Source organism: Sinohyriopsis cumingii, chromosome 19 (assembly GCF_028554795.1).
Source record: "Sinohyriopsis cumingii isolate HCF-2022 chromosome 19, ASM2855479v2, whole genome shotgun sequence".
Classification (NCBI taxonomy): domain Eukaryota; kingdom Metazoa; phylum Mollusca; class Bivalvia; order Unionida; family Unionidae; genus Sinohyriopsis; species Sinohyriopsis cumingii.
The window spans coordinates 37,884,762-37,906,646 of record NC_142979.1 but is presented as its reverse complement, the minus strand read 5'-3'; the positions used below and the strand labels follow the sequence as shown (position 1 = coordinate 37,906,646).

The 21,885-nt window shown below is 35.7% G+C and overlaps 1 protein-coding gene across 2 annotated transcripts in view; it reads left to right on the top strand.

Moving 5' to 3' along the window:
- The first annotated feature begins 9,293 nt into the window (after positions 1 to 9,293).
- Positions 9,294 to 21,885, top strand: part of LOC149775498 (uncharacterized) — a 64,413-nt gene continuing 51,821 nt past the window's right edge. The window contains exons 1-2 of one of the 2 annotated variants that reach the window (XM_089944390.1): positions 9,294 to 9,546; positions 12,329 to 12,561. In XM_089944390.1, the coding sequence (XP_089800516.1) occupies positions 12,431 to 12,561 (131 nt within the window). In that variant the 5' untranslated portion in view covers positions 9,294 to 9,546; positions 12,329 to 12,430. Of the gene's footprint in view, positions 9,547 to 12,328; positions 12,562 to 19,739; positions 19,898 to 21,885 lie in introns of those variants that run through there. The other variant, XM_089944392.1, reaches the window with a different exon arrangement.

The following is a 21,885-nucleotide window of genomic DNA, read 5'->3' as shown; positions in this document are numbered from 1 at the left end:
CTACTACCATTGTTCTTAGATAACACTACTACTACTGCTACCACTGAGCTTAGATAACGCCACTACTACTACCACTGTGCTTAGATAACACTACTACTACTGCTACCACTGTGCTTAGATAACTCTACTACTACTACTACCACTGTGCTAAGATAACACTACTACTACTACCACTGTGCTTAGATAACACTACTACTACCACTACCACTGAGCATACATAACACTACTACTACTACCACTGGGCTTACATAACACTGCTACTACTACCACTGTGCTTAGATAACACTACTACTACTACTACCACTGTGCTTAGATAACACTACTACTACTACTACCACTGTGCTTAGATAACCCTACTACTACTGCTACCACTGAGCTTAGATAACACCACTACTACTACCACTGTGCTTAGATAACACTACTACTACTGCTACCACTGTGCTTAGATAACTCTACTACTACTACTGTGCTAAGATAACACTACTACTACTACCACTGTGCTTAGATAACACTACTACTACTACTACTACTGTGCTTAGATAACACTACTACTACTGCTACCACTGAGCATACATAACACTACTACTACTACCACTGGGCTTACATAACACTGCTACTACTACCACTGTGCTTAGATAACACTACTACTACTACTACCACTGTGCTTAGATAACACTACTACTACCACTGTGCTTAGATAACACTACTACTACTGCTACCACTGAGCTTAGATAACACCACTACTACTACCACTGTGCTTAGATAACACTACTACTACTGCTGCCACTGAGCTTACATAACACTGCTACTACTACCACTGTGCTTAGATAACACTACTACTACTACTACCACTGTGCTTAGATAACACTACTACTACTACTATCACTGGGCTTAAATATCACTACTACTACTACTACTGCTGCTGCTACTACTACTGTTCTTACTTTCTCTGCTACTGATGAGCTGGCAGCTGTGGTGGCGCACGACCAAAAGGGTGCATATTCAAATCTTACCATGGAACAACCTGCGTCAGCTACCGTGGTGTGTCATTGGAAAAGGCAATTTACTCCATTATGAACTAATTAGCCTACTTGTGTTCTTGTGCCATAAAGCACCAAGTAAAACGAAAATGTTGTTGATGCTGCTACTATTACTACTGGGCATGGGTAACCCTACTACTCTAAATACTGTTAACGCAATTACTCGTACTGTCTCTGTTGCTGTTGTTGCCTCTACTGATACTACTTCTTTTATCGTTTTTTTTTTATCTCTTCCTTTTTTATTTTGTCCAACATTGCGCTGTCTAAAACTTAAAGTCCATCAACGTTTGTTGTGCATAAGCGAAGACTGTAAATATATTTGTAATGATAATTGTCCAGATAAATTCGAATGTATCTGTACAAAGATGAATAATGAGTAGTCGCTTTTATATTGTCAATCATATAGTGTCACAGTCTGGTCGCTTTTTATATTGTCAATGCGTTAGTGTTACGGTCTGGTTGCTTTTATATTGTCAATCATATAGTGTCACAGTCTGGTCGCTTTTTATATTGTCAATGCGTTAGTGTTACGGTCTGGTTGCTTTTATATTGTCAATCATATAGTGTCACAGTCTGGTCGCTTTTTATATTGTCAATGCGTTAGCGTTACGGTCTGGTTGCTTTTATATTGTCAATGATTTATTGTCATATTCTGGTCGCTTTTATATAATTTAAAAATTTTAAAAAATAACAAACAAATAATTAAATTAAATATACATAAACTTAGCGCTTCTTTAATTGATCTAGTTGTGACTAATGCAAAGAAACCCCGGCGGCAACAATGCTGAAATAAATGATTTAATGCTGTTTCGTTATTGCCACCTGGATTTGATATTGTCTAAAATAGAGTTCAGTTATGACTAAAAACAATACGACGTAAACAAATAATAATAGAAACATTGTATCTAGTTTCTGACCTTAATTCAAAACAAGTGATAGTTTTAGTAAACAACTTTTAAAAATTTTTCAAATTCTTTCTCAGAGTAAGAATTATTAAGTCAAGCCAAGGCCATACCTGGATTAAGTGATGTTCACCTTGTAACAAACTTCCATTTCTAGAAGGTTGACCCCCATCTAGGCATCTGTTCTGCGTCGTAGTTAGACGTATTGCTGATGTTTTGAGAAAGAATAGTCACTCGTGCCTTAACACTTAAGAAGTCAAGTTGTTTTATGTTGTGACCAGTTTCGAGCTAATTATTTTATTTTCTTCAAATTATTCGAATTTCAAATGATTGTTTTCCCTGGAAATACTAGTGATCTAAATTAATTCTTGGACAAGTACATTTATTGAAATTTATACAGAATTCAAAAATTGGAATAATATTTTCTGTGATTCAACAAGAGACAGTTGACACTGCAGCACTCCGCAGGTTACAACATACGTCATCGTCTTCCATTTTGGATTTCATCGGGATTCGAACTCAGTTTCATTCAGGACTTTTTATTACTAGGACTTCTATTCTTTAATACTTTGATTATTTTTGAATTTGATTCGTAAAACCAAGTTCTTTTTTTTCATTTTTTTACTTGATATTATATCGAATTAAATTATTGTTAAATTTTACAAAGCTTGTTGTCTTCACTCTGTTCTGTTACTTACTGTAAGAGCTCAGACACGTAACACTAGTTTATGTTTACAAGTGTCACCATGCAGTACTGTCATTTTCAGCCAATGTGAGCGGAGGGGGGGGGGGGAGAATCGGTGAGAGATTGATGCATTGGTAGCCATCGGCATTTTTCTTTCTTTCTTTCATTTTGTTTTTTTTTTTTGAAAATATATTTAGCAGTAGTTCCATGAAGACAATGGACACAACAGCAATCAATCTCCTGTTAGTGAATTTAGCATCAGATATTGACTTAACGTCTTTGAAAATTCTCAGAGCTGCATGATTAGTAATGTGATATACTCTTGCACTGTTACATTTTATAAGCAGTTGTAATAGATCATATACATCCCTAAGATTCCTAAATATTTGACCAGTTATACATTTTAAGTTGTATAGAAACAGAAAGCTAAACTGTCGCTCTTATTGTATATAAATTAATATATATTCTGAACTCAAAATATCATCAATTTCTGACTAATATCAAAGCGAAAATATTACTGAGTTCAAAGATGAGATATTTTTTTTTCATAAAAACAACTTGTTAACATCATCAGTGTTTAACAGCCACCGGGTAAGTCATGCATCTACCTTACAGCAGAGCAAAATTTCTCATGATAGGATTACCCATTTAACAGCTATATAAATCTAATAATATCTGTGTCAAAACGAATCGATGATTTAAGATACAGATCTATTCTCTGAGCACGTATTACTTGTCGTACTAATATTAATACTTAACCGTTCAAGACGTCCAGACTGTTACATCATAACTAGCAAAATATTATTTGTCAAAATAAGATACCTACAAATCGCAAAATAGTAAAGCTCCAAAACGTGCATGGAATAAATATATATCGGATGCATTACCAACCTAATCCCACCCACCCCCACCCAATTATCTTTCGATTAATATATTTTAAAATACAACTAGGCTGCACGCCAAGTCGGTACATTAGAAAATGTTAGAACTTAATGTAGAGTGACGCTAAAACAGAACTGATTCAACTTTCATTTAAACAAAGCATCTCTAATGCAATATAAATTCTAACATACCATTACACACTCTCTCACCGTACCTCGCCCAGCCCTCTCCCCCGTTATACATAATGGCTGCAAATGGTAGCACTGTATAGCAGTTGCGTACGGAGCTAAAATGCCGCCAGGGGCGAATGTTTTAGGGCGGCGGCATCACCAAAGTTTCAAAATAGTATCCTCCTTTACACCCAGCTCTCTCTTTCATATTTTTTTCTTTTTCTTTTTACCTTTCTTTTTCCTATTTCTTCTTTTTTATATATCTTTTTTCACCTTTTTAGCCGCCCGTGCAGAAGTGCCGCCGGTGGCGATTAGCCCCCATTGCCCCCTGTTCGGTACGCCAGTGCTGCATAATGATACTTGAAACACTCTGTGCTTACTTAGTTGATATAGTTGCGACTAATACAACGAAACACTGGTGGTGACACCGCGGTAGATAAATGATTTAATGCTTTGCTTTTGCAGACGCAATTTTGTATTACTTGTGCTATCTTGAATTTCTCCACAGGTGTCGGCCAGTGCGTGCCAGGCCTCGTGTGCGGAGCATCATGAGAGGCCATGACATTAGGATACTACTAGTGCTGAACATGAATACCACTAGCTACTTCTACACTTTCACCTGGGGCTGTTGTTACCACTAGCACTCATGGATAGCACTAGCTACTTCTACACTTTCACCTGGGGCTGTTGTTACCCCTAGTACTTATAGATAGCACTAGCTATTTCTACACTTTCTCCTGGGGCTGTTGTTACCACTAGTACTCATGGATAGCACTAGCTACTTCTACACTTTCTCCTGGTGCTGTTTTTACCACTAGTACTCATGGATAGCACTAATGTAACACTATTTCTGTTGCTGTTTTTGCTGCTACTATCACGTATAATTACTTGTATTACTACACATCATACGATAGTTAAGAGCTTTGAGTGAAAGTCGCGACTGCTCTCGTGTAATCAGCCAGTAGCCTTGTGTATTTATTATTTAACTGTCGATTGTTTTGTACAACAAGCAAGCGAAAAGGTAGTCAATGATTGGTGTATATTTTTGTGAACAATGCCAAGGTACAGTGCTAAACTATTTGTAGTAGGTATATTTTCTGCATGAATTTGCTGTATTCAACTGAATCATTGAGATAATAGTGTTGTATGTATGTATGTATGTATGTATGTATGTATGTATGTATGTATGTATATATATATATATATATATATATATATATATATATATATATATATATATATATATATATATATATATATAGTTTGAGCCAAGGTAAGATTGAAAGTTATGTGATCGATACACCGATCAATGGCCAGATACTGTGTCCACTTCACCCTTTTGCTTTTTGTTGCATTCGACTTGTATCGGCTAATCGCAACTTTGTGTAACGTCTTTATAAACAGATTGCGAGGCAGTTAATGTCGCCAATTAATTTCCATGGTCTGTTAATTTTCTTGCATTAGAGATGTTTATTTTCTACAAAATATCTCATGTTACGTGTCTAGGCTAGAATAAACAGTAACACAAGAAAGAATGAAAACAACACGTTTTAAAAAACAAAATGTAATAATTTATTCCATGGAAAATTCTGTAAAAATGAAAAAATATGAACTTAAGGTTTTTTAGAATCAAATCCAAAAATAATCTAAGAATAATCCACAAATAAAATTTTTGAAGTCCTAATAACAATATGTTATAATAATTTAAAGTTCGAGTCCCGACAAAGATTCCAAGATGGAAGACGATGACGTGTGCTGTAATATGTAGTGTTGAAGTCTACAGTTCCTTTATAGAAATAAGAATTATCACTCCAGTTTTGGAAATCTGAATAAATTTTGAAAAGAGCTGCCTTTGCCCAGGAATTTTATATGAGCACACGTATTTTCCAGGAAAAAAGAATTAATCAGTTTAAATCCAAGTAATTTGAAATAACTCAAAACAGCACAACACACAACTTCCGGTGTAACAGCCCAACTAACACTGGGAATATCTATCCAAAACAAAGGCTATATCGTATTCTAAAACGCAAAAAGGGGGTCACGTGATCATGTTACTGAACCTCGTAGAAATTGTGTATTTGTTAAAGATCACATACACCCAGTGTGGCCTTGACGAAAACCAATCATTTTACTCTAAGAAATAAAAATTTGAAACATTCTTCACATCTTAAACACGTAGTCCCATCATGACTTCGACAGCAACCAATCATTTTAAAATTAAAAAAAAACTTATTTACGTGGTTGCTACTAATTTTGAATCAGGGTCAGGATCTAGATCAACACCTGGTGCTTACTAAAACAGTCATGGTCAAACTATTTTCTGGAAAAAGTATCATCTCCAGTGAAAAACCTTAAATTACAATAGCATATATTGAAAAAAAAAATTAAAATGACAAACAAACAATTAAACTGAAATAAATATATATTAAATGAGATATAATTAAGTCAAATATACATAACAAATGAAATAAAAGTTAAAGCTCGGAAGTTAATATGAACAACAGTTCGCAACCTTTTACACAAATGAAAACTAGTCATCGTCACGGCGGTACCAAGATGTGCAATAGACATTTCTCGGGAAAATGATTGCGAAATTCTATATGTTGGGTAGGTCAGCTTCGAGGAGGGGGGAATGGGGTGACACATTAATACCATTTTCATAATAGACTTTTAGATACGGCATTATACACATTTGTTATCATTGCTTAGGGAAGGTGTCGTTATCTTGAGTTTAATTTGTAGTCGTCGTACGTGTTCAGATAGTTGCATCTATTAGGAAGATATTATTTGAAACACCTCGTCCCTTTCAATGTGAGAGATGAACATGCTCAATCCAAACTCTTCCCCATGTGGTTTTCTCAATTCTCTCGAAACGTCACTGCCACCACAAATTGATTTCTGCAGAAACACATTTTCTTGTTTGCGCCTCATTTTTAAATAAATTCGCAACAGGTAGTTATTTTAAGGCCAGCAGATCTTTCACTATTTATTTATCATCTTCTTTTCCTTTGAAAATTGAACACCATGACTTAAACGAGAACGACAATGCTGACCCCAGCCGAGCGAATTGAGGTTCCAGTAGCGTTCTTTAAAGTTGTTGTCATGTTTTTTGTCATAGAGGGAACAGTTAGAGTGATCCAATATCTGCAACATACCATGAGAGAGCTTGAGTTTGATATATATGTAACTATTGTAAAGCTAATCCGATATGGCGTAAGTCCGAATGTCTCTTTGTTGTAATAATGATTCTACGCTTTTTCACACTTTTTGTTTCACAAAAAAATTGATTTTGCTCTGACTGGACTTCAGCATGCAGCGCGTTCACCCGCACTGACTACCCATTTATATGCACTTATTGGAAAGATTCAAGATTAATAGAGGATGAACTTGAAACTGCTTTATAGTAATTTACCTAAACAACATCACTGTCTATACATGTCACCCCAGGGTCAACATGGGTGTGAAACGTCATTTCAGTTAGTTGTCCGTTGAATTTGCCGCAACAAATTAACAATGACTGTGGTGAAGTTCATTGTTCAAGGTATATCATTTCTATATTTTTCGTTACGGTTTACAAATCACTTGAAATTCAGGTGAAAAAGACATGTAGTAGTCAGCGTTTACGTTTTACAGATGTAAGCCAAAACATGTTTTGAATGAAATGGGGAGGGGGGGGGGGCGTCGAGTGTCTCGTCCCATGCCTTTATGCGCGAGCGCCCATGAGTAACACCCGTAGGACAGGATGGTAGAACCATGCACCAATCTCTTATAAGTCTCCCTTCCAGACTTGGCTATGTTTATCACGCTCCAGAAAAAATCAAGAATGTTGGAATAATTTAATTTTTAATTTCTCCCAAAATTCAAAACGAGATACTGTTTCTATTACGATTATCGCAATGAACATTGGAAAACACTTTTGGAAAATAAAACTGACTTTCCGATTTCATTTATGTAACCACTATTTACTGCACATATCCGAAACAGGATATATGTCAATAAAAAACGAAGCTATATTAACTCTTAGGCAAACTAAGTTTTCTAGTGTCATATCAACTGGAGTCAGACATGCGCAGTGCGTAATTGTAAATTGGTGTACCAAATCCTTAACTTCCAGTGATTAGAAAATATGGATTATAGTTGCTATAAGCGGAACAAAAAGACAAATGAAACAAATATGTCTGGCAAGATCAGTATAATGTTAATTATATTATTTACTGAGATTAATTATACGATAGTGTGCCTTTCATTCAACTTCGACATATGCGCGATGACTCATGCGTTTCTTTGCCAATATTTCCCTTTCCACCGTTTTGACGGGAAAAAAAATCTCACTTGATCTTTAGCTATGTATTATAGATTTAAAGGCTTAGATTTAGGACACATTGTATTTTACTGAAGGATCTCATGCCGCTATCTTGAGAGACATATTAATTTTCCCATGAATTCTAGAGGGGAAAATCTTGAATCTCGTAGCAACAAACAATGTTAGAATAGACTTAAGTATAGTTAATGCTCACATTCACCGCTGAAAGTGAGCAATAAAATTTCATTTGTCGTCTGGAGTGTGCGATTTAACATGTAATAGTCTCGATTTCCTGCTGTACATAACAAAACTGAAGGAGCCTACTTTTCAATCCGTTTGTACTACCGTGCACACATACATACATGTTCGAGTAGATATAAGGAAAGATGCAAAGAGGAAATCGCTCTGTTTCACAGGGATGTTTTATCTCAGTACCAATGTGGGAGTTATTATTCAGTTTGTTACGGACCGTGGAAACGAAAATAAAAAAATAATGAAAATGTATTAATGAATATATGACTATTGATCAGTGAATTCATGCTTCATTTCACCCATCTATGTCTATCAGTCTGACTGACTGACTGTCTGTCTGTCTGTCTGTCTGCATGTATGTATGTATGTATGTATGTATGTATGTATGCATGCATGTATGTATGCATGTATGTATGTGTGTATGTGCGTACGTAAGTATATATCTATCTAAGATGTTTAGTGTCAAAAGATGAATCATTGACGCCCCCATAGAAAAATACCTGACATGCTTATATAGTCAGTTTTACTTAAAGAATTCAGATCATTTTCTAGATCAATGTAACAAAAATGTACTTTTCCTTTGCAATATATTATTTGCCATAACAATGAAGCGTGTCACGCAACGGATGTGTTTGATTACAGCAAAGTGCTGAGAAAATGTTTTCTTTGGTTTGCAGTAATGTATACCCGGATTCAGAGAATATAAAAATTAACTTTACTAACTTATTTTCACTAACTGAACTGTTAATTAATGCGTGACATGGAGGGTTGTAATTCAAATACTTTTCCGTCTGACTCTATGAACTAAATTAAATAAAAGCTAAGAATGGGTGTCAATGCTTGTTTCTATAGGGTTTTATTTTTTTGTACCTGGTATATGTTCAGTATTTCAAATTTATTGATCACAACACTGACTATAACCAATGTAGAGCGCATGGAGACACGGTAAGGCATATACGGTTCATAAGAGTATATGAAGGAATTAGTCTATTGAGTTTGAGTGGGGACTCAAAGCTTGGTACATACGTAGACCCTGAGTATATAAATAAAATAGGATTTCGGAGTTAACCAGGATATGCTAGGACTGTTGAGCTACATCATCTATAATTCATGGGTGATGAAGCACTTTCAACTCTTCAGGAAATTCAATTATCTCTCTCATATGAGTATGGACACAGCAAGAATAACGTGCCGAAACTTATCTATAAGGATTTCAAACTGTGATTGATTATTTATCGAATAACCATCCTCGCAGTATCGAGCAAGTTTGTGATTGTTCATTCAGCTTGGCTTAATGAACATTGGACCACAAGTAAGTGATTTATTTTTGGTGAATATATCTCAGGTTATTTGACAAACTTAACTATTATCAACATTATATTTTGTATAACATCACGCCATTACTTAACAAAATTAAACGTGCGAAAGTATTTAGACAGGGGAAAAAAAAAGGAAGTTATCGTGAGGCAAGGTGGGTATCTTTCTAACCGGATTGGATATTTATTTATTTATTCAGCGTAGTGTGTCGTAGTGTATGGATGAGTGAATATGAAATTTGCCATTAATTTCAGGCATAACTGAAACCAAATTTGTCAATAGAAGAAGAAACGCCCTTAAAATAGACCGTGTGAAATATTTGACACATATAGACTCATATAGGCCCACATCTCTCTCTCTCTCTCTCTCTCTCTCTCTCTCTCTCTCTATATATATATATATATATATATATATATATATATATATATATATATATATATATATATATATATGTGTGTGTGTGTGTGTGTGTGTGTGTGTAGAGAGAAAGAGAGAATTTATTACATGATATAATTTAGAGGGTCTGATATGTTAAAATATACAAAACAAATATGTAAGGTAAACACTTTTGCAAAACTAAGGGAACCAATTATGGATTATATAATAATAAATCGATCACACTTAACGGGCAATAAAATGAAGATGGATATTATATCTTGTCGAGTCTCTAAGGATGTAACAGCTTCTCGTATTTAGCGTTTGGAAAATGAGTCACATTTGAGCCAGATTCAAGATCAAATAGGAGCTGGTTCAACCCTGTGCTGATTTAGCCGCTGTGGTGTGTGTGCAAGGGGAGGGGGTGAAGGAATGGGAACTGACACGTGTGACTGCCAATTTACCAAAGTTTTTGTTTTAATTGCCCACCAGTCGCACAAATTCGGCGTTTTTTTGTTTTTTTTTTTTAATGGGCATTTCTTTCTTTCTTTCTTTCTTTCTTCGTATTTTTATTATCAATTTTGGAATTGGTTGGGGATAAAACACAATTTTCTTTACCGATTTGGATTCACGAATCCAGGTATATCATCTCTTCGTTTTGTCTTTTTACAGCATCGGTAATTCATTTCACTACCGCCAAATTTTAAAAGTTAAACCACTCTTGCAATATTTCATAATACCAATTATATTTTGTATAATACGATAGAAGAAATATACCTTATTGGAGTTAATCTCTTACAAATATAAATTCATTTCGACCAGTGTAGTGAAATGTTCAATTTAGGATCTTTTCCTAAATCGTTTAAGAACTAAGATTACGCCAGGTTACATAGCCTAGGAGATTTTAAAGGACAAGGTTGGCTGAAGGCGAATTTTGCGCCCCACTCCCCCTCAAATTAACGATAAAATAAAGTGTTTGTAAGAGCACTTGTTATGTTAATATAATAATTTCACTATATTTAAGGCAGAAAAGGCACCCATTTCATCTGTATAAGTTGATTTTCATTTAATCGGGGGCTACATTTGGCCCTTTTAACCTGTCCCCTGTTCATTGAAAGAATCACGTCCCCTGTTCATTGAAAGAATCACAAGTAGTTCTGTAAACACCATTGTTCATTGTAATATGCTTCTCTTGAAAGAGAACACAGTGCATAAATATATCATGACTTTGAAATTTTATATCGAGTGTAATCATTACGTTGAGGCAAACATTCGAATCGAACAAAGATTACTTTCAAGTTAACGAATATCAAGATCTTGCTTCGAAATCATATGAAATTTATATATCAGGACCACACGTTTGTTTTTGCGCATAACGTCGTGTAAGAGCTACAACGGTCTCCTTAATGGCTTTATATATTTGTTTTATGTAAATTTCATTTGAGGAGACATTTAGAGCTGACAGTCCAAAGACGATTTTGATACACACTTAGTGGAATCATATTGTACTTCAAACTATATAATACTACCTGTCAGAATGGTACGTAAACCAAATCAGACACATCTAAGAGGCCCGCTATTTACTCAAAGGGAAACGAGGAGGGAAAAGGTGTACCACGATACAAAAGTAATTCAGAAAACAAACGAGGAAAACAAGGTTTATTTCTTTCCTATTTAAGTAATTAGGTAAAAACCATATAACTTGCTTTTAAAGCAGGTAGTGTAAATTGATCATGGATACACAATCGGTAAGGTACCAGACTGGATATTGCCGTATATAAAACATGCATGATGTATCCATTTGTGAAAGTAGAATAAGATTTTCTTACATAACAGTTGATTGGATGGTACTTGTATCATGACTAGTTCGGATACCCTTGGTACTAAACATGACAGAATCCAGTGGAATGGGTACCAAATGAAATAATTTATTTGCAATTTAATTTGGTGCGACGTTAAACTCATGTGGTGATACGTAGGGCAAATTAATTTTACCCTGCCGACGTTGTTTTCGTGTATACCTTCAATGTTGCATTATCAAATAAAGGGGCGGTTACAGAACGCGATCAAAAGAAGCTTTGTGTAAAATTACTCTGTGTGATGACCATAACATATAGCGCTGTTTGTTTTCTTGATGGAGTCGAGTTCAGTTCACCCTACATTGGGTGAAATACTCTATCGAAAGAAATATACTGATATATTGAGTTCAATCATTTCAAATTTTGATTGCGCTTTGCAATTCGTGCCGCAAGTCACCAATCACGGTCGGACTCAATTTATTGAAAAGACCATTGATAAACCGTGTAATATAAAGACTTGTATTAAAGAAAATATTAGCATTCATGTCATCAAGGCTTTTCGCCTGATCGGCGATCTAAGAATTATATTAACTTTCTATTCAGGACAGAGAGACCATATTTTAGAGACTTTATGCGGTATGAAAAACAGACTGGAAAACGAATTAGAAGATAGGAAAGAACCAGAGTTAGTTTGACGTTTTTACCATGGAAACACAACAAGGAGATGGAAACTTCAAAGATTTGGATCAGTCTAACGATGCGACGGAATCCAGCCCTGATAAATCAGTCGCACAAACGGACGATCAAGCCGAACAGTATGAACAGGCAGAAACTGAGTAAGTCATTTCGTTTCTAATAAATGGTTGTTTCTTTTTTCTTCAACCAGGAAGATGCGTGCAGCACTGAGCAAGCAATGTTGTCATATTTTCTGTACCATATTAATGTTTTAATTTGTGGTCTTGCAAGATAGGAATAGCAAGTCAGCCCGCTTTCTATGAGTGATGGATTAGCGTATCTAACAGTTACCTTGATACAAACTAGCAAAAACACTCACCGTTTTCGAACTGTTAGTAGAAATGTATTGCAGATTGGTAAAGCACTAGTTTCATTCCTCAGCAAAGCGGAATTCAAAGTTCGTTGCCACCATATTCAGGTACTAAGTAGTGTTACGTTCAGGGATTGATCTTTAGTTGTCTCTTGATAATTTGAAATCCTCCATTTTAAAAAAATTACTCATTTTCTTTAAAGAGTCTCAAAAACCAAATATTGTTTCGAATGGTCCGTTAGGAGAGAGAGAGAGAGAGAGAGAGATCAGAGAGATCAACCAGTAATTTACGACATGTACATACATTTTTCGACCAAAAGGTGTCTGTGGCATCATATGCCACATGACATGACTGCTCGAAAAATCATTGCCTTCAAGACAACAAATACTATAATAAATAGGTGTTCCTACATTACAAAAAGTTGTAATCCATATTTCTTATCCAGTCTAATTTTCTCGATCGCGTAAGTAAATAAATAAACAGAGAAAGACATAACTTGAAAAATGTGCAGTTCCATTTTGGACCGATTTTATCTGCGACGTAATTTTTTTTAAACACCGCTTAGGGTGATGCATTGATTTTGCACCTTTTAGTCATTTTTATTAGTTGTTCATAAGAAAGATTTGAGTGTCAAAAAATATACATTATTTTTGACAGTTGGAACTAAGATATACTCAGGGTCATAGCATTCATTAGATAATGTGTTTCCACTAATACATAGTGGTTAAACTTGAAAACTTGGAATGTTCGTAATTTCGCGTAAACATTTACAATTTTGTTTCTTCTGAAGAATAGGTACTCGTTGTTTATTTGTGATCTTTTTGTACTAAAATCTGGGTCAAGTACCGCCTAACGCCTTCTTTATAATAATTACATACCTGTCAGGTATGTCTAATAACAACAAAGGTGTATTGAATATACCGTTAACACCAAATGCACACTAACATGGGAAGGATTTATCATTCATTTACACTTGGGGTACCATCTACCGCGAAATACCCATTTAATATATGGAGTAATTAAAATATGATTAATCCATTCTGCCATATTTGGTGCCAGTCCACAAATTCATGTTGACTAAGAGAGAAATAGATCCTGTGTCAGGTCAACGCGTTTCAATGTACAGCCTATTAAACAACGTATAGTCATAACAGTCAGTTAATGACTCCCGGAAAATGTAAGGACAAAGGCATAAATTAAAAGTTGTTAGTCCTTTGGGTTGAAATTTGAGTAACATCAAAAAGCCATCCAAATAGACAGAGAACCACTAACCCATTATATGCTGACACTACAATTCCAACCCAGGAACCAGAATTTCAGCAACTGCTTCACCACCGGGTCATTAAGAATCCAACAAATACAGTCAAATTTTGAATACGCGAGCTTAACTATTTAAGGGACTTGAATAATGCAGTTAGCAGTATAAGTGACTTTGATATGCCTATATGCCATTTCTGATAAGGTTTGATAGTTTAGACGCCCTATTGGTAATAAATATGTAGCTCCGAGATAATATACACATTCTTATGAAACCTGAATCTGGAAATAGTTATATAAATACAATCCTGCCTTAATGTCTCAAACACATTTGACTAGAACAACTGGGTTTTGTCAAAGTACTAATGAAACTACAGTTGCACCGCAGTGACTCGCAAACATTCGACGGGAAATATGGATTACTCGAGTTATCGAAACAGTGCCTGGAGGATAGGACTAATAAACATTCATTCGTTGGAATAATTGCTTCGTTTTAAACAATCGATAAACAAGAGCTCGATTCAGCTTGCTTGCGATCTACTACTCGAACAGAGTCCGAATATCAGATATGTTCTCAGTTCGAGACTCTATAATACACTTATTTCTGTAAGCAAGTATTTCAATGCTAGAAATAACTAATAAAGTTCAAACGTTTGAGCTATCAGAGGCACTACACAGTTTTATTTATAATTCATTGAAAATTTGCAAGAACTGTTTCGACACGGCGAGTAAACCCTAGTTCGGGGCAAATATTTTCGAGTTACTGTGGTGTAAATGTATTTCCGTGAGTACTTTTACAAAACCCAGTTAAAGGTGGGATTGTATCCTGTACAATTATTTCTAAATTCAGGTGTCATGCTTGTCAATCTTTTATGCAGCAAGTCTTTCTTAGGAGAAACATTTCACAATGCAGCACGGAAGCTTTTTTAAAAGGATATTTCTTTAATGTATTTGGAGACATACCTTATCTATTCATTTGGGTTTCTTTCAAAACAGACTGTATATATTACTGTATCTTACGTGTATTACTTCAGCTCCGTCTAAATGGATATTGTATCTTACGTAAATAAATTTTAATTCAATAGAATTATTCTCAATGAGGTTACTTTTGCATTAAAAATAATACAAAATGATTCTATCTTTTCTATCATGCACCCACTTTGGAAGTATTGGCAAGTGCCCTTTCCAGTCAGGGTCATGATCACTAATGTGACCAATGCATAATTTTGTTGTATTGTATTGCATTATTACATGTACACAACGCGGACAACCAAGGTGTAATGGAATATAATAGTTACCATTTAACGGCCATCATATGAAATTCGGGAAAAACTCGTATATCGACTAAGCCGTTTCTCAGAGGTTTACAAACCCTAATATGTTTGGTCTTGTCTCTCGCTAGCAATTTGCTAGTCAAGCTTTGAATAAGAACGAGTGTACTACGTACCCCCTGTTCAACACAAATATTAGGATGCGATACCATCTAAAAATGAAAGAAGTAACAAGTTCACCTATTATATTTAGCTGGTTTGCAAATTTCCACACCCTCATTCACAAGTTTCTTGTTAATTTGGTAGTTTTTAGTCAGATAGCATCTGGTTATAATTATAGTTATTTAAAAAGACCTGTCATTAGTGTTCAGTGAAGAGAACAAGCCGTGTTTTGTGCAACCTGGGCTTACAACAGTATATTTTAGATTAGTATCCAGTCTTTTCCTTGTAATTTAACTCGATTTTACTCTCGCATGTTTGTTCCCCTAAATAATGTAATATACAAAACCATCTGTCTGTCTGTCCGTTCTCTCTCTCTCTCTCTCTCTCTCTCTCTCTCTGCCATTTGACTGTTCCGGTTCTCTAGTGGTTAGAGCGTCCGCTTCGGATGCGGGAGGTCGTGGGTTCGAACCCTGGCCGAGGCATACCAAAGACTTACAAAAATGGTACCAACAGTTGCCTCGCTAGGCGCTCAGCATTAAAAGGTTAGTGTTAGGACTGGTCGGCCTGGTGTCAGGATAGTGAGACTGGGTGGGACATTATGCTACATGTCTGCGGCATGATGCCCCAGTGCTAGACATCACTTTAAACTGACACACTGCAGACGTCGTAGCTATATGTCTGGAAAACTGTTAAAGCTATATTAAAAATCTAAATCACACACACACACACACACACTCACTCACACACACACACACACACACACACACACACACACTACCATTTTCTATCGCATAAATACCAGATTATTATTTTGGTTTGTTAAGATCTAAATATCACACTTACATCATACTTTTAAAGCGGCATGATACTTAAATTATTACAATGAAGCTTCATGAAATGAATAACGTTCTAAATATTGCTTGACATATTTTATTTTCTAACGTCCAGTCAGATGTTTGTATATTATTCTAAATTTATCGTGGAAAGCCGCACCATAAAAGAAGAAGCAACGGAAAAAGAAGAAAGGAAGAAGTAAGGAAATAAATTCTTCCCAATTTTAATTTTGATATAATGGCAACATGTATTGATCAGTTTGAAATTGTACCATTTAACTCCTTTATGACACCCCCGTGCAAACGTCCCAACCGTCATCAAATTCTGACCAGAAATCAGTAACATATGTCATATCTGATCTTACTATGACTCTATGTATTACGATTGCAGCATAAAAATAACAACACCGACTCTTACTGATATTAATCGAAATTGTAATACAAATGATCTCCATTGACATCCCCACCCCCATATGGGCCCTAGAGGATGGAACAGAAAATAATCACCGTCGTGCCCATTGTTTGTGTTGGTTGTTGTTGTTGTGGGGTTTAACGCCATTTTTCAGCACGATGGGCTATACATGGCGGCCAGTATTAATGGTGGAGGAAGAACCCGGAAAACCCCGGGAAGAACCACCGACCCACGAGAAGCTACTGGCAAGCTTTCTCACATGCCCACATTGGCTGAATCTTAGACTCGAACCGCCGCAGACAGAGGTGAGATGGCAGTGATCCGTAACGAAGAGCGCTTTAGACCACTCTGCCACTCGGGGCCCGTTTGTGTTGGAGTTTCAGGAAATAGAGAAGCGGGCAAACGGACAGTGGATGAACAGACTGACAGACAAACGGTTCTGGAGTGTATTACAATGTTCTCGGTGCTTAAGGGCTCTCAATCGGTTCAATAACAAAATGTTGTGTCTAATATTAATTATCAGACCTGGGCACGGGGGCATGTGTATTACGATAGGTCAGAAAGGGTTAGGTCATTAATAATATTGTTGACACGTTGTTCGAGCCGAACCATGGGGTAGTCAAAACGAAGCTTAACAAAATGAACACTTATAATGTACCGTACTTTATCCTCTTATTACATTCAATATAACGCAAATTCACACTGATAGGTTTTTTAGTATCTAATCAATACTAAAAGAAACCTTTTTAGTCGTCTGGATTAGGTTCATATTTACATTATTTACATAAAGCATTCCATTGTAAATACATTTGTAACGAGATGGCTTATTCGACGTATAGTACACTTTGATCAAGATTTTCTGTGTGTTGTCTTCAAAGTAGCGTATGTCCTCGCTTATAAGACGAATCAAACTGCAACCAACAAAGATCCAGATCTGCCGCAACATAATGCGCCCGCAGATCATGGTCTTTTTATTGTTCTACTGATTATTTTTAACAATCTGCACTGACCCAGATTTATCGACGCATTATGTAACGGCAGATCTGTGTCTGTGCAGTTTGCAGTTGGACTCTTCTTACAAGCGAGTAGGAACGGTACACATGTTGAAAAGCCTAGCAGCAAGCGCGCACATAACATAATACTCTCGATATTGAAAACATATCCTACTTCGGAGGTTTAGTTTCCCTGTAGGACAACATTACGTATTGCTTATGGTATTTGACAATGTTGTCTTATTGGACTTTAGCTCAAACGTTTCTTTTTTCGACAGTTTTATTGAGAGACAAAATTCGTAGGGTAATGAAGTTAAACTATAGGAACAGAAGCGTGCTGGTTAAGTGATATTTTACCATTACTTCATCGCTGGCATTCAGCCGATTAAAAGCTGCTAATTGAAATCGCTTGTTTGGTTGAAGATGTTATTAGTCCATGTTGATCTTGTCAGGTCCTATGATAAATACAATCCTTCCAGAGTGCCGAATGAGTCTTAGAACCACCACTGTCTCACAAAACATATTACCATTCATTTCCATGACTTTAAGTGATTTTAAAGAGCAGTTAGATCCGAGCAAAGAGGGTGATTTCGCAAGTAATAGAGGATTTCAGACTGGATATTGTATGATGTAAATGAAATGGTAAAGCGCACTGTTCGCTTGTATTAACTGGCAGAACCTAATCGCTTTTGGGTCTCGTGTCAATAAAATTGTATAATAAAGGCGAAATTTTGAATAGAGGTTTAATCACTATATCGTGTTCAGTGTGATTGTTGAGCATCAGTTTTCAAATAGTTACCTGTGTGGAGGCCGACAATGTAACATACCTGACGCATGATGCATATACTCCGTCAAACGTGTAAATGTGAACATTTAATATGTACACATTTCTACTAAAACTGATGTGTGTGTGTGTGTGTGTGTGTGTGTGTGTTTTTGCTTTTCTTTATCTATGCTATTGTTGCTTTGTAACCCGTCTACTTTTCAAAGATTGCACACCTGAGCGAGTGTCATTGGGTTTTTATTTTGCGTTGGTTCGTTCATCAAAATTTATTTTGACACAGACTAGTCATGTGCGTTGCTTATGCAAGTTGATAGAACACATTTCCATTTCTTGTCCGTGGATCTTCGTTCCGAAACAACAATGCGTTTGTATGTTTAGGCCAAAATAACTGACGCGTTCTTTGTATGAATAACAACTAACAGCAGGGATCTATTACTTTCGTGTCATAAAACTTTCATGTCCCGGTTAATGTGTTTTTGCAATCATTTTCTTTAGTTCATGAATTGTTTGCAATATGTGTCTAATTTTTGGTTCTATAAATTATCTTATTATATAGGGTTGTTAACAATTACGTCAAAAGCTCAGTGTATATTGGAAATACTGATCAATAAACACGTAATGTTTATGACAACAGAATAAATTATTGAAATGAATTTAATGGAATTGAACTGGATATTCTGGAAATGCCCAGTGACCTTCTGGTGTATATAATATAAAACCGGTCGAAAGAGTCAGCCAAGGAGATTGACGAACATTTTAAAACTAGTGATTGTGATTGACAAGTGATCTTAACATTCGGTTGTATGGCAGTTTATAATATCAGAGTCAACATATAACAGCCTCTTATAATTTGAAGAGAATATGATTCAAAAATCGACTGTGTATACAGCATATATATATATATATATATATATAGTTAATAAAATTTATAAATTTCAAACGAAAAATCAACTGTCATTTAAATGGATACGTCTTTGTGTAGGTAAATCAATGGGTGTAATTCACCACTTCTACTCTGCTTACGTGGTCTGAAATGTACCACTTGCTTATTTGCATTTTTGTATTGGTAAGATCGCAAGCAAAGCATTGGTAAATATGAACTTAGACTTAAGGATTCATTGCTGGTAAATTAAAACTCTGTCATTTCTAGTACGACTGGCAAAGATAAATATCATGTGCATGTAAAACTGGTATCATATCATATTAGAATTGCAGTGAATAAGACCTAATAAATACAAAAAGGACAAATCAGTACATCGGTTCTCTATAAGAGGTCTCAAAACGAAGAAAACACTTGTATGTAACTTTTTACATGTAATGATTATGGATGCTTCTGACGATAAAAATGAAATGAACAGTGGGAAAATGTTACGTTTTCCTGTAATAATAGATCTCAAGGATGAGACCATTTTAAGGTAAGCATTATTATTATTATTATTTTAATTATTATTATTATTGTCGCTGTTGTTGTTTTTGTTGTATTGCCAGGGCCGAAGGGGAAGGGGGTAACCTGGAATATATCCCCAGGAGCCTGGGGGTGTAAGGGGGTCCTGGCCAACCAACACTTTTTAATTTTATAAAAGAAATTTTTTGTTTGAACAAGAACTAGGGGAGGCCTGGGTGTTTCTTACCCCAGGGCCCGTGATCGCTATAAAGACGACATAAAGAATTCCATTTCCCTCACAGAAACTCTGAAACACGGTATCCACTATGTACAGGCAATAGTTTGCAGCTTCCTGTTGTTTTCGCCATTTTTTTCACCAAATAAAACGATGAAAATAAGACCACACCAAAACCTCTCATACAACAAGGGTTCTATTTGTTTGGAGGTCGAATTGCATTACTACTTCCTCTCGAGAATTCTTTATCAATATGCAGTTTGAATAATGATCACGGTCAACATTTACAGAGGTTTCCTTAGTTGTTTTAATCGTAAGTTATCCGGACGTTTAAAATAGACTCAGCTTTCGATTGTGTCTTTAACTGTATGTAGCAAATACCAGCCGCGTTGACCGTATTAAGTGTACTCACACTAGCTTCCAACCAGCATTAAATCGATAGTGAATGTCGTTACGCATGGTCCACTGCATCTTCCAGTAGCTCATATAAGTTATATTCTGAATGAAGCTTTAAGATTGGTGATCCTTTGCCAGGAAATGTTAAAAGAGAATAAATCGTGTCATTGATATATAAGAGGTATTTGAAATGTTTTCATTATAGTATCATAGGAAAATTGTACATGAAATATGACAGTAATGAAAAGGAGATGACACGAAAGTAACAGTAAACGTAATAATAATAATAATAATGTATCCATATCATCCAATATATTTGATAATCAATTTTAGTTATTGAGGAACCTTGTGTATGGGAGCCGAAAGGGTTGAACTTTCTCCGTATTTAATATACTAAGCATTGTTTGTAATTGGGACTTTATATTGCTGGAAACCATATTGAACTGCGCACACGTTTAGTTTACACAGTTCTTAATGTAATCATTGGGATAGAGAAAGGTGTATACTGTATGTTTACTCTTTGTGTAGGTCTTCTTTAGGTTGCTCTGTATAAGTCTAGAGTCCGTCCATTGTTGATGTTTGATAGAGCTTTATAATGTTGATTCATGCAATAAAATTACATAATGTATATCGATTACGTTTACTGAATACTGAAGACTGACGATTGCCATATGTACACATAGACGTGGTCTCCAAGATTCAATTGAAACCTCACCAGTATCATTATTAAAGTCTAGCGTTTAGCTAGATCGGAATTTGTGCTGTTTATCTTGTATTTAATACACACACACAGTGGGACTTCCGAAAGCTCAAACGTCATTCACTCAAAATACTCGGCATAACTCAAGGAAGTCGATAACCCACCCCTGTTTAAAGCATTATCTTGTTTGCGGTCGAATTACTCAAAACAAAATCTCGATCTAAATATGTAGACACACACACACACACACACACACACACACACACACACACACACACTGTATATATGATTTCATTTTGCAAACATTCTCGCTTGTGGATTAAAAGAAATTTCTTAAAGAAAGGAAAATAAACAATAGACATGATTAAATAGTGATCAACATGTTTGAGTAAATGTAGCCAGACCCGTCATGCATCCCACCTCTACCTGGACACGAGACGATATTTATCGAAGAGTATAACTCTACTGAAAATGACGTTTAATTACCGGTCAACGTGATGCACCAAACTAGGCGAGAGTACTTGCATTTTTACTATGATCCGTTATATTCTATATCAGATTCCAAGTCAAAAATATCAATAAACATATATTGAAGATATCAGGAGTACTATGATCTGTTGATATGCCCGGATGTGAACCATGACATGTACATCAGGAATACTGAAATTTATTGATATTCTCAGCATAT